The sequence below is a fragment of the Vollenhovia emeryi genome, unplaced genomic scaffold (genome assembly GCF_000949405.1).
Source record: "Vollenhovia emeryi isolate VEMERY1.0 unplaced genomic scaffold, V.emery_V1.0 DF939174.1, whole genome shotgun sequence".
Lineage (NCBI taxonomy): Eukaryota > Metazoa > Arthropoda > Insecta > Hymenoptera > Formicidae > Vollenhovia > Vollenhovia emeryi.
In genome coordinates, this window is record NW_011967192.1 from 1,079,873 (window position 1) to 1,093,992 (window position 14,120).

Genomic DNA, 14,120 nt, shown 5'->3' on the forward strand with positions numbered 1-14,120 from the left:
AGAGAGAGAGAGAGAGAGAGAGAGAGAGAGGGGGGGGGCGAGAAGGTAGTGGAATTGAGCACGGAGCAGTTATTATCTATCGCTCTCGTTACCACAGGTTGCTCGTAAACCGGCCGCATCAAGGGGATGGGGTGAAGTGGGATGGAGTGTAGAAGCATAGGTAGATAGGTAGATACCAGTACTCATATCGCCGTCGTCATCGTCCCGTACTCGCATATAGCACCAGGGGCGAACCCCCCACCCCTGGGCCGCACTCATTGGTTACCCCTGCAGAATATCACGCGGAGTGCGAACGGACGGCTGTGTCTGGGGGGCTGTTCGAAAATCTCGACTTGCCATTCTCTACGCTTGGCCGGTCGTGAATGGAAATCAAGGCTGATACCTCGCCTCTTTGTGCTGTTAACTTTTAATTATATGCAGGAACCGCCTGCGTTATTCTTTGGCACAATTTTCATCTGTTGACGATGGAACGAATAGATTCGGGCATCTACATATGAAGCGACAATCAACGTCATAAATACATTCTTCTCAAAGTATATATTTTGAAGTTCAATGTTTTCAGGAATATATTTAAAAATACGGTAATCATATTAGAATGCGTTAACTGTTTGCACCTTTCTTTAGTAAAAATTGCTACGTTAATTAAATCGGTTATAACGCAGTCGGTATTCTTTTCAATTATTACTACTTAAACAGTATTCCCTCAGTAGATTTAATTGTTCGATGTACAAATCGTCCAATTGCTATGGTAAATAAGATATTGTTCTAACAAAAACTAGTAAACTCCCATTCATCTTATACTTGCCAGGTATACGGACCCCAAAAAGATATATTAATTCGCGCGCCGTGTACAGAAAGCATAGCGTTACAAAATATGCGATTTCTCAAGGGCGGAACAGGTACACCTATGGATGCATACATTGTCGAAGCTGCGGCTGACGGGCCGGTGGATGTAGCCCGGAGAGGGGCTTGGATTGAGATCGAGTCCGGAGTTTTTTGCCAGGAACGGCGTTGAACGAACGCGAGAAACCCCCGCGGAGCAACAGTGCGCTCGTCCCGCGACAGGGGGCAGCACTACCATCGCACTATACCGATATTGTGTAGCGTGTAGTTGCTACGAGCAGCCGCTGCACCAGGAACTCATAAATCTCTCGGGATATAGATGGCTCTAGTGTCGCGTGAGGTTGCAAGCTACCCCATGCAGGGTGCCGTGAAACGCCCTCCCGTCCCTATCCTATCCCTTCACCCGGCCCACTTCATCGTTCCTCTCGCTCCCTCGTCGTCGCCCATCCATTCCATGACCGAATTACTGGAATCCCACCTTCCGGGCCGAAGGTGGACTTTTCGAAATGAACGACGCTCGTTCTTCAATACTAATCAAAATGCATGGATATTTCGAGCAGCCTCCGCGCGCTTAAAGATTCATTAATACTAAATAAAACAGTAGCGCCTTCACCAGATAAAATAGAATAGTTAAATGATGAATTTTAACGGGAAATAAACAGAGATAATCTAGATGCGTCAAGTATCATTGCTTTCAGAATTATTTTCGCTTAAATCGCCAGTCTACAAATATATTAAAGTGCCCATGTCGTTGTTAACGAGTGCGGCTACTAAATGTGAGTAATATAATGAAAATAATAAGTACAACTGCGCAATGATACTTTCTAGAAATGCAAAAAGTGACTCTTTGCATCCGTATTCTCCTGTCATAAAACAGATTTTATTATAAAATAGGAAGTTGATAAAATTGTGACGAGTAGAGCAGAGAAGAAATAAATAAAAGGATTTAGCTTTTAATATCTTCCTTGTCACTCCTACTGTGCTCACACCGCAGACATAACTGACGTTCGCAAGTATTTGAAGAGAAAGCACTTTAATCTCTTCGCACCAACGAGATGACATTAAAGTAAAAAATATTGTTTCAAATATTCTACGACGTCGTAGGCTCGCCTCAATTAATCCGCAAGATTATATAAAAAGCCTCAATTTTTACTTTACGATAAAACTAAAATTCAACAGATCCGATGGGGTTCCAAAATGTATGAAAAAGCTGAAAGTATGTTTTTAATAAGAAAGAGTTATGTGATATGACACCAGTGGAACAGGAACAAAATAAGGATATGGAGTAAAAAGCTAGAGGGGGGAAGAGGAAGATGAAAGAAAGGAGAAAAACAGAAGAAGCGGAAGATCCAGGGACCAAACAGCCAGCTAGCTAGCTAGCCAGCCAGCAAGCCAGCCAGTTAATCAGAGAAAGAAGAGAAGGCGACACCGATGATGAATCACTCGTTAGAAATGAGTGGGAGCGAAAGAGAAAAGGGGAAAAGAAAGAGCAATAAGAAAATGCCCATGCAAAAAAGCGCACCACGTCGGAACGTGCTAGAGCGAGTCGCTAACTGACTTATCTACACATCGGAGCCTCCGACTCCTTTTCCCGACTTCGCAAGAGCAGAACTTTGAACATTTTAAATATTAAGTATAATGAAAGGGGAGTCATTCACGGGACAGTTAAACATAGTTAAATATAAAACTATTTGCAAGTGATACATGAAGAAAATGTACGCTTAATTTATGTACGTTTGAAAACGTACATAAATTGAACGAATAAGAAGAATAATATATGTAGCATCCACTTCACTTTTAAGAATTGAAATAACAGCATACGCTAACGAGTTGCCTGAAATAAATTACAGTGCATCTCGGGATCGTGTGTTAATAATTTCTGAATTTATCGATATCTCCCGATGGCAAACGGCGTGCGAACCAGTTAAGTCATTGGAAACAATGCGTTACGAAAGGATAACGGCCGAGAAAAGATGTAACCAATCGCCAACGAGAAAACTGAATTCTTCCCGTGGGCATGTCGGACAAATCCGAAGGGTCGACTTGCCGTCGCCGAGGAAATTGGGTTCGTCTTACGGACCTACGGCAGGAGCGCGCAAGTAAAAGAAGTTCCAGTATCATCAAAGAGTGTCTCGACGCCGCGCGTTTATACGCGCACACCGATAGGGGCTTATACAGAAGTTGCGTTCGCTTGGTCATGGGTAATGGTTTTACGAGCGTCAAGGGTGATATAAAGAAAATGAAAAACACACCGACGCTGTTGCCCGGCATGCACGGTGTATAACTAACTACGTTGCTGCCATGTCCCCTCCTTTCCGCATCTACTTCTTAAGTTTGTGTACAGCGAGGGCCGCCGCCGCCGCCGTCGCTTCGAAATACCTTCCGCTTCGCAACTTCACTACCAAAGCGCGACAATTAATCATGCACCCTCCGTGTCGTCGAATCATCATGATTGTATCACCCATATTTCAGTTATCTAGAGCACTAGCTTCTTACAGCACGTATCTTCGAGTAAAATAGTCTCCTTAAAATCCCCCTTTTTTTCATCCTCCTCATTAGTTTGACTTATGTTGTTTAACTTTCGCTACAACGTTCTGTAAGTTAAATAAAAAATTATGGTCCGCTCAGTCTTTTCTCAATTTGCAAGTTATACAATCCATTACACGCTTTGTAAAGTAACCAAATATATCCTTTCATGAATTTTTTTGGCGCTACTGAGATAGTGCCAACTCGCTTATATTCATCATAATATTGAAATAAGCTTTCTAAAGTTTGCGTGGCAGTTCATTAAATTTGTTCGCGTTGGCTCGCGTATCCGTAGATTTTATATAAAGAAAGGGGAAGGTTTTATGAAAGTTGAATAGAGGGTACGATGATGGTACGGGGTGAAAGATGCCAGCTAATTGTGATACACTCTGCGGGAAGTCGCGACGGTGCGCGAGATGATTGTTCGACTATATAAACTTTGGAAGAAGCGGAAGTACGCGCGCGCGGAGCGCGCACAACGAAGCCCCCTCTTTCTTTTCGCTTTTTTTTCTTACACTTTCCCTATTATTCTTATTATTATTACTTTTATTAGTATCACTTTGTTACTTGCAGCCAGAACTTTTAGTTCATCACGCTCTTGCGTAATACATAACTTATGTCGCTTCTAGATATATTTTTCGTCTCTCCGCAAATAATATATACCGCCTGCTCGTTTGTATGGCCGTAAGAAAATATATTTTAGAGCAAGGAAGTTACCCTGTAATGCAAATTAAAATTATTTCCATCGTAGAACCATAAAACATATAAACGCAAGGACGATAAATTGAGGGGACGATATTTATCACGTGAGCCAAGGAATGTATTCAACTCGCTCCATTTTTATTCTAATCCGATCCCGAGCGGCATGCATAAATATGCTATCTGGAAATATCCGCGTGAGGAGTGATCAAATTAATTAGTACGGACAGCTCGCGTAGATAAAACGTAGATACAATGTACATTGGCATTTGAAAGTTATATAACTATCTTTTACCAAATGAAACGCGCGTTTTCGTTTTCAACTTAAAATGAATATACAGTTCATTCGTTCCTCCTGTATAGCAAATGTAGCATGTGGTGTGCAATCATATTTTAATTAAAAGCTACTCGATCAATTAATATACTATTAACATAAAAGTACTTTTTTGATATTTAACATAACGAGATATAAGAGAATGAAACGGATTTAGTATGTAATATTGTTTCTTATTTTATTTATCACATATTAATATTATTCTTTAAACTCAAAACGCTAGAGATTCAAGAGTATCATTTTCATGTTTATTAAATGTTAAAGCACGCCACACTTTTTGAAACATATTTGAATGTGAAAGTGCCGAAGGAAAAACTGCGTAAAATAATTCGGCAATGCTGCAGCGTTCTTCGTGTTGGAATAGTTAAACTTCGTTTGTCAAGTATAATCAACCGGACAAAGTAAACACATGCTACATGTGCCGTTAAATAGGTTTTCGAAATAAAAAGAAAGAAACAAATTTATGCTGACTTTAGGTTTTGTATTGAGAATTTCTGGTCGATGCACAATGTTGCCCATGGCAAATGTTTTACGAGCCGTACTTCATTGAATAAAAGAACAGGGGAAAAAAAAGAGAAACGAAAAGGAAAAAAACGATAGCAACTCTTTGTCTGTTTTTTTACCTCAGGTTCTTCTTTATATTTCGGAACTTTGAAACGCGAGGATTCTCCGAGTATTTTTATTACGGTATCTTATTGTTGTGTAAATGTGGCGCAATGGTACCAAAAGCAAGAGCACACTGGTCACTTTTGAATGTTAATATCACGTAAGAAAATATGTAAAATTCATCGATAAGTACCTACCGAGAATATATGTATATGCAATTATGAAACAATTGCAAAATGCCTTGATTATCTTTATTTATTCAGACTTTGATTCATCGAAAAGAACATCAATGCCGACTGCTAATGTATCCGTGTATTAAAGTGTTATTTTTTACCGGCAATTATGTACATAAATTAGAAATAAAAGTTTTTAACTGAATATAATATGAAGAAAGGATAAAAACTTACTTATAAGAGATGATCAACATTTAGTACACAACGATTAATAAATAACGTATTCCAATTGGATACGCTTTACATGATTGACACAAATCTATAAGTCATTATTATTGATACTAACTACATCATTTTATCTCCTATCTACATGGATGTCCTGCATAATTCTAAAAACATCGCGAGAAGTGAAAGAAATGTCAGCTAATAATGCAAATATTACGACACAAAACTAGCAAAGAGAATTATTACGTATCAATAGAAGTTGCGAAACGATAATAAAGCATAATGTGAAATTATGAAGTTCACGATCAAACAGATATTAGCGAATTCTTAAAGTACGTAGCGCAAATTCCTCATTGTATAGTTTCACCGTAGATTTAAAAAAATGATCGTAATAAAAAGTGTGGAAAAAACATATATGTAGAATGATGCACAAAAAATTGGATGGAAAGTATTACACTTAATAAATAATTGTAGAATTAAAGAGCCGCTTTTATCTCAACGGGTAGAGAAACATGTTAAAATCTGTCGATGTGAAATTGCGAGGCAGCGCCACGTGCAATTGGTATCTCGAAATTTTTCTAGGACGACTCTGCGCAAGAGGTAGGTCAGGGTCTGATTGCAGGAAGGAAGCAGTTAGGCCCGGTTAAAGTCGTTAAGCCAAGTTTACGAGGTGTTACCGGGAGCGTAACCTGTAAATCTCAAAGGCATTCGAGAGAGAAAGAGAGAGAGAGAAAGAGAGAGAAAACGCGTGCCAGTGGCCGCCCTTGGAAAGGCCACGGAAGGGGTAATGGATATAACCGGGATGTAAGAACCGAGGTAAGACTACTTGAGCGCTATAAACGCTTTTATGGATCGTAAAACGTCTTCTTTTACAGCCAATAAAGATCCCTGACCTATCCGCTTTGGCGAGCGGCTAAGTAAACGCGCGCGCGAAGAGGCGACGGTGATCGCGCATCGATCTGTCGAAATCACGCTTTACTACGCAATAAAATCACGCGGCGTCATGCTTTATTTTCTCTTCATGGGACTGCGAATCGCGGGTTTATTGGATTATTGATCGATAGCTCCGGGAATGCATTCGCGGGGAAAATGTGAATAGCCCCTGCCGACTCAGCACGGCGCGCGTTTTATACGGCACCTACACCAGGAACGCGCGCACACGGGCGCGTCGCCGCCGGATTCGACTCGCCACGCCGAGAAACAGGAAAGCCGTGAGTTACTATATAACCACGTCGATAAAAACAAACCATAAAGCGCATTACGGGCGATCATCGAACTACCGCTCAATATATCCTGCTTGGTGGGTAGAGACGACTCTAAATTAAGTTACGTACCGACGGAGAGGTCGGTAAGAGAGGCAAAACGTTATCGACCGAATAACGCTGATTCGTGCTGCCACCTGTCACGAGAGCGGTTTAAGTGGGTGTAAAATAAGTACCTCGCGGAGTGTTACACGGAATGATTCAAATTTTGAACGTTATTTTCCGTATTTCGCATATTTTACAAATATTTATCAACAATTAGGATAATCGATGCACCGTTTAATCATTTTGTGTCATAAAATGGCAATGAATTTTTATAATAAAGGATAAATTAATGGCAAAAATAGATATCCACGCCTTAGCCACGCCCACAGACAGAAGCAGCCATAACTTAATTCAGAAACTATTGAAACGGATAGATGGCATTGCTGTTGACTTTGCCAAAATTATTCGTTGGTTTTCATATACGCATAATATAAATACAATATAAAAAAAACTAAAGACTGAATATATAAAAAGCGTCTGATTATTTTCATTAGTTTATTATTTAAAGAATAATAATTAAAATAAATTGACTAATTAATCATATAAATTATCACCCAAAATGGTCTGAATTATACAAATTTGCTCATATCTGTGCAATATAATGTGTATATTATACATATATGTTATATGTCTTGTATATTATAATATTTATATTATATTATGCTTTATTTGAAAATTTTAATGGAACTATTTTCAAGATAAATTTCTTTCGTATAATATTGACATGAAAAACTAAGAAAGATAAAAATATTATATTTTTATTAATATTATTATATAAAATATTATATAGGTATTTTCTAAAACAAACGTAATAAACGTATTCACAGACATTTCTAACTTGAGAGAACAAATGAATTAATCATTCGATATCGCTGCAAGCTTCCCATATATTAGCCATTAAAACTCTCCTAAATTGCTTTTTCATGTCCACTGTCAAAATTTATCTTCACGTACATCTAGATCGACTTACAAAAGTAAATATATAATTCATTCGTTTTCGAATAACGGAATTTTGAACGAAATTACTTTTACGAAAAGTTTTACGTATTAGCAAATGTTTCTTCAACTTTGCCTGCTTTATTTAATAAAATATTTAATTGAGACGGGAAACCCAACTGGCTAGTTATTTAATTAGTTTATTACACAACGTTTCGACCTTATTCTTTTGGATCCTTTTCGAGTGATACTGCAAATCAACAACAACGCAGTTATGAACAATGTAGGTTAATAAATAAAAAGGATTTAGTTAAATAGGTAAAAGTTCAGTAACGCATCTAAGTCAATCATCGTCGTCGAATAAGACAGAGCCGAGTTATATTTAATAAAATATTTAATAAAAAAATTGTATACAATATTAATTATAATCGTATATTATATATTTAAAAAATTGTATATTAATCATAAAGAAAATGAAAGAAAAAAGGAATTACGCAATGAAAACGATGCAAGAATAAATACAAATATCAAATAAATTACAAAAAACTTATTAATCTAATTTTCCGTCAATTAATTTATTACGTTTCAACGATCGTAGCAGAAATCGGAAATGATTCCATTTCAAGTGTACGATTACTCTGATATGGGCGATTAAATAAGCACGATTAAATAAATATTACCGGCGAAGAGTTATTTAATCGCGATTCAAGTGGCGTACAATTACGGCGCAATCCACGGAGTTAATCGGGGAATCGCTTCGCTGGCGTAATATTACGTGCAATCGGGACAAAATTTATGCCCGAACTTCTTCGTCGCCCGAAGATACCAAAAAAGAGATATTAAGCGCTCCAGTAGGTTCCGAAGAATGAGGAGTTTCGATCGTAGTTCTCTGCCTGGCGTATCTCCTTTCTGCCGCAGACGTTTTAAATATTTTGAGAACGTATATGTAATAAATTAGTTTGATTTTTTATGGCAGTATTTATGCAATATTTTATATTTTACGTGCGTTATATTAAATTTTTTTTACATGAATTGTGCGTTTTTATTATAATATAAATCTACACGAGCTAAACAGTTTAAAAAAAATCACAGATACTTGAAGCTGCAGTCAATAGAAAACATTCACGTTTGTAGAACAAAAATATACGAGCGTAACTAAATTGACAAAGAATTACATCAGAACATGTAAACTATTTTTATAGTTTAACGTTTGACTATTTCCAAGGCCTGTTTTTTAGCTCAAACAAGCAAGGAATCTCTAGCAGTGACAGAGAAATGCTTTTTAAGTGAAAGTGTGAAAAAAGCGGAAATCGTTTTTTACAGTTGATATTGTCTGCAATGAAGGATTTAAAGGGGCATATATTTTCTGAGAATGAATAGTCGGCTCTCAAGTAGAAATATAAATTGTAAGGTAAATTTTTAGTAGCGTAACGAAATGGTCCCGGTCTTTTTACTACTTTCTTTCTTCTATTTTTACGTCACCTGTTCACTTTCGGCAACCTGCCGCTTCTAAATGTCTTATGACTTCCTTTCTTTTGAATTGGCGTGCTTTGACAGTTTTCGATTTTGCGACTAGGAAACTCGCGATACAAAACGTCGGGATTTTACCTCATATCAGATTCATTTAGAGTAACGGAAGCGAGCAGAACGCGATAAAAACCTGATAAGTTTTTTATTCGGCAGAGACGACAAGATAAACGCGATGCGATATTTCAAGTTTGCATTCGTCGCTCCCTCGGGATGCGCGTTCAGCGCAAGTTAAATACACGCGAATAGCATAACTTAGAAAATTATGAAGGCACGCTTGTACGCGGTTTATCCTCATTAAGCCCACGAGTAAACTTAATTTTAAAGCTGGCGCCGTGCTAAAAGCTCGAATCTCATTTTTAACGGTGCTTTTAACGTTTGTGCGACTATCATTTTTTTAGTGCACAGCACATAATCCTAACTGTTGCATCAAGCGTGTACGCCCGCTTTGTTAAATCACGAACAGTGTTGAAGTGCAAGTTTATATATTTTAATAATGTTGAAAAACATACAGATCGTTTATTTGAGAAGTTTCAATAATTTCCAAAGTATGCGTTGTACGGAAAATTGTAGAATACAAAAGTTGCAGGATTTTTTAAGGGAGATAAATGATGACGATCTTGATAACTACGTAAGTGGCAGTAATCAAGCTTATTTCACGTTCAGTTGTTTTTTCAACACACGAAGAAAATTTTCTCTTAAAATTTATCCTGAAAATCGTGTAATCGTGAGACAACATGGCATTTTGAAGAATTTTATGAGTTTCTTGAAATTTTACTATACATTTTACTAGTAAGTTCAAAAAAGTTGAAATAGACATAAATATTTTTATACTGTTATTGCGATAAATATTATCATGACTCGGTGGTCGAATTGGTGAGACACTCGCCTAGAGTGTAGAGAAGTCCAGGTTCAAACTCTGGCTGAGGTAATATTTTTCGCAATAAGTTTGCTGTATTATTAAAATTGCCAGATATGGTAAAAAAAAATACTGACGATTTTCCTATATAAAAATAGGCGTGTTAAGTCGATAGTCGAAAGTCTTGAAGTATTGTTGTCGCTTTTCCGAGATACTGATTGGCTGTCACGCTTGTGCGACACGACATGCTTCAATCGTGTTATTTGCAGCTGTCAAATCATGGGAATTTTTAGTGATAGCAAATGGCGCGCGCGAAGCGCGCACTTGTGTTGTCTGGTACTAGTAAATTGTACACTTACAATTAGTATTCGAAATACCGTATCGTCCCACGAGTACATGATTTTCAGGATAAATTTTAAGAAAAAATTTTCCCCGTGTAGAATACGATATTTTTCATTGCGAAATTTGAAAAAGCAGATAACAAACTTAATACTTTTGCTCGCCAGTAATAAAATAACGTAAACTTCAATTTTCCCTCGACGCAACTGGCATTATTTTATTAATCTTAAATAATATACAACGTTTCGACCGTACGGATTGCGGTCCTCTTCAAGCACAAATAATAAATATATCCAATATACAGTTACGGACACCCTTGCCGTAGGTAGACGTGCCTGCCAACACGTTTTACACTTATACACTCAGGATCTTTATAATTGTTGCGTAAATTGATTGACTAATACCACCCATATTAAATCGATTGGACATTTAGTTTACTATTGTAATGGAGTTCAAGTTGTTCAATGTTTTGTACTGTAATATATACTGAGACACACTGAAATCAATCTAATACGGTATATTGGATATATTTATTATTTGTGCTTGAAAAGCAGATAACTTTGCGTGCAAAACCCCTACAGTTGTTTGAATGTATGTATGCATATATTTCTTCGTAGCAAACAAAACTGTTGAAATAAAGGTATCGCTATTATGCGACACCATTACTGGCAATATAAATATAAAGAAACGTAATATGAATGTGGTATCAGTATGCACTGAAATGTTTAGACACGATTCATAGATCTTGTTCCAATCGAAAGATCACGTTACGGGCTGAGGGTTGATGAACGAAAGGAAGTTGCGGTAAAAAAAAAAAAGTGATGAGACAAATCGCACTTACCTTTAATACAGTTGTGTACATTGCGGTGCTAGTAGAGGGTGGTGTGGATTGGCGGTAGGATGGTCGGGGGGGCTCCGATGCAGGGCGTACCCCTAGTTGCCCCCCTCAGGTCCCCCACCGCCCCCTTGCTGTTGATGCGCAACCGCCGCCGCTGCCGCTGCCGCCTTTTGCGCCTGCGCCTGCTTTTCCTGCTCGTTTAGCTCCTTGATCGCCTGAATCTCCTTCTTCAACTTCATTCGCCGATTCTGGAACCAGATCTTGATTTGCCTTTCCGTCAGGCAGAGCGCGTGTGCCATCTCGATCCGCCTCCGCCTGGTGAGATAGTGGTTCGTGTGGAATTCCTTTTCGAGCTCCAGAGTCTGGTAGCGCGTGTAGGTCTGTCGCCCGCGTCTGCGCATTCCGTTCGCCCCTGCGAACAACGAAAACCAGAATTGCGGTTGAGCCCTTTTTCCTTTTTTGGGGGGGAGGGGGGTCGTATGTTATATCTGTCCGATTCCCGTAAGAATTTGCAAATAAAAAGCGGTTGAGAAGATGACACTTTTCAGGGAGTGTTAATCGACTCCTGTCAATGCAAGTACACCGTATCGCATTTCGAATGACGGAAGAATTTTATTATCTCGCTAACAGCGTGTGAACAATAGCTCCGCATAAACGTTATCAAAGTATTTGAAGTCGGAAGAAATCTATCCAGTAAAACTAAATGTTCAATTAGAAATAATACGAGAAATCGGCGAGGTACTTCGATGGGACCTGAGCGTGTAGATTTCATCGACTCGCCCTTCCATTCAGATTGCTTATCTTGTCCACAAACGAATTATGTTATCTTTATGAGCTGCCGCTTAAAATGCTTATTAAAAGAACATTTTAACGAATTTCTGATATCCCGTAGCGCTCTTGGACCGCGAATATCAGACGCGGCGGTATAAATGAGGCTCGTGCCGATAAAGGAAATGTGTAAACGACTTAAAATAAAGCGTGGCATGAGTCGTTCCGAGAGAAAGTAAGGGAGTATACGACAGCGAATAGGTACTGTTGAACAGTCACTTGGGTACAGTAGCGGAGTAAGCTCCGACGGTGGGGGCGCAAGCTCACCTTATCGGCCATTACTGCCTCGTAAAAACCCTCCCGTTTCACCTCTGCCACCGGTATCCAACCTAAACCAACCTCTCTTCTCGGCCGTAAGCAGCCTCCTTTTACTCCATTTTTGCTCGCATACGGTGCGTGCCCATGTGCATAAATATCCATAATGTAACGACTTTCGCCCTATCGGCGAATTATCCTTCCGCGTTTGACTTGAGTTCGTTCCGAATCGAGAGGTATAATTGTTGAATGGTGTAACGTAATTGATCAAGAATTTAAAAAACGCGTATATTATTTTATAGCCCTCCAACATAATTTGTTTGAAATCTTCTGATAACTGCCATTAGCAAAACAGTATTAAAAAATTCAAATGCATGTTAATAAAGATGAACATACGAAGATACTTGAAGGTTTATGAGCAGACTCATAGAGTTACAAACCTGAAACAAGGTATATACCAGGGTTAGGAAAGTTACTTTATAAAAGTATCTAGTTACAGGTACAGTCTCTTTCGCTAAAAATGTAATACAAGTTATCAATTCTGAAAAATAACGTGTTACAGTTACAGTTACTCAAAAAGTAACAAATCGTTGCTTTGCAATTACTTTCTTGCAATGAAAACAAAAATATCAAATCTGGAGGTTTAAAATATAAAATATAAAGTAACTATTAATGTAACTATTAAATTATATTATAGTTACTAGTTATCGAAAAAATGTAACTGAGTTAAGTTACAATTACAGACGAGGAGAAAGTAACGAAGTTAAGTTAGAGTTAGTAAAAAAAAAAACTGTAAGTGACTTTTTGTTACAAGTAACGAGTTACTCAACCTTGGTATATACGTAGTCTGTTTTCACAAATTTCAAAAAAGAATATAATGCACTACGATATAGCAATTCGCTTTCGAATATGCAAGACGTCAATGTCCCGATATAAAGCAAATCGTCTTATTGTTAGATGAACGCTTCAAGTCGCTCTGTACGCAGATCTGTTATCAAAATGCACAAAATGTGCACAAAGTCACGACACGTGCATATACAGTCGCAATTCCAGGCAGCCATTGTGTCCATATCATACCAAAACAAAGTTTATATCAGCATGATGTTTGTTATCACGACATAATCAAGTGCCCTGCCGGCCAGTCTACTACCCCTCCGGGCATTTCTACCCGTCCCCTTTGTCACCCTGTGACACCCCCACGATTCTCACGCCAGGTTGTCATGTCGGGCTCGCGCCGCGCGGAGGGGCGTGGAGTTACGGCGCTATGCGTTTTTAACGGTTATTTGTCACACGGACCCCATCGAGTCTGGTTCCCTTCCATTTCGGAATCTTCTGTCAAACCTTCCTATTATATCCCCGGCAGAGTCATTCTCTACGTGTATTCTATTGGCACGAGTTCCGAAACCTGAACGCGGTAGATCAAAAGCGACAAACTGTTTGAAACTTCATAAGTAAAACCGGAAGTCCCATTCCGATTAAATCAATTTCTTACATGTATGAAAGTATAGAATAACAAATATAGAATTTTGTAAGGCTAATTACTACATATCGCTGTAAAGTTGGCAGCTCATTTTCAAAAACTGAAAGTTTTAACAGGTCGGCTTGCACCTGCAATAGTCTTACAGTTTCTGGTAGTTTTAGAAATAGTTTCGTTGATTTGGAGAAAGTGACATATGAAACTGATAGAAACGCTAACTTTTCATAGCATCTCGAATTGTGAAAACAGTTGTATCAACTACAGATTTTTATAGTTGTAGAGGAGAGTTCTGTAGTTACCGATGAAATTTAATAATATAGTTCCGCTAATTATGTTTAAATAATTTTT

At 38.3% G+C, this 14,120-nt stretch overlaps 1 protein-coding gene across 1 annotated transcript in view; it reads right to left on the bottom strand.

Annotated features, from left to right (window-relative positions):
• The window catches only part of LOC105563584 (homeotic protein ultrabithorax-like), a 98,358-nt gene that overhangs the window by 3,539 nt on the left and 80,699 nt on the right, over positions 1-14,120 (bottom strand). The window contains exon 2 of the mRNA XM_012015285.1: positions 11,216-11,624. Coding sequence (XP_011870675.1) covers positions 11,308-11,624 — 317 coding nt within the window. The 3' untranslated portion in view covers positions 11,216-11,307. The remainder of the gene's footprint in view (positions 1-11,215; positions 11,625-14,120) is intronic.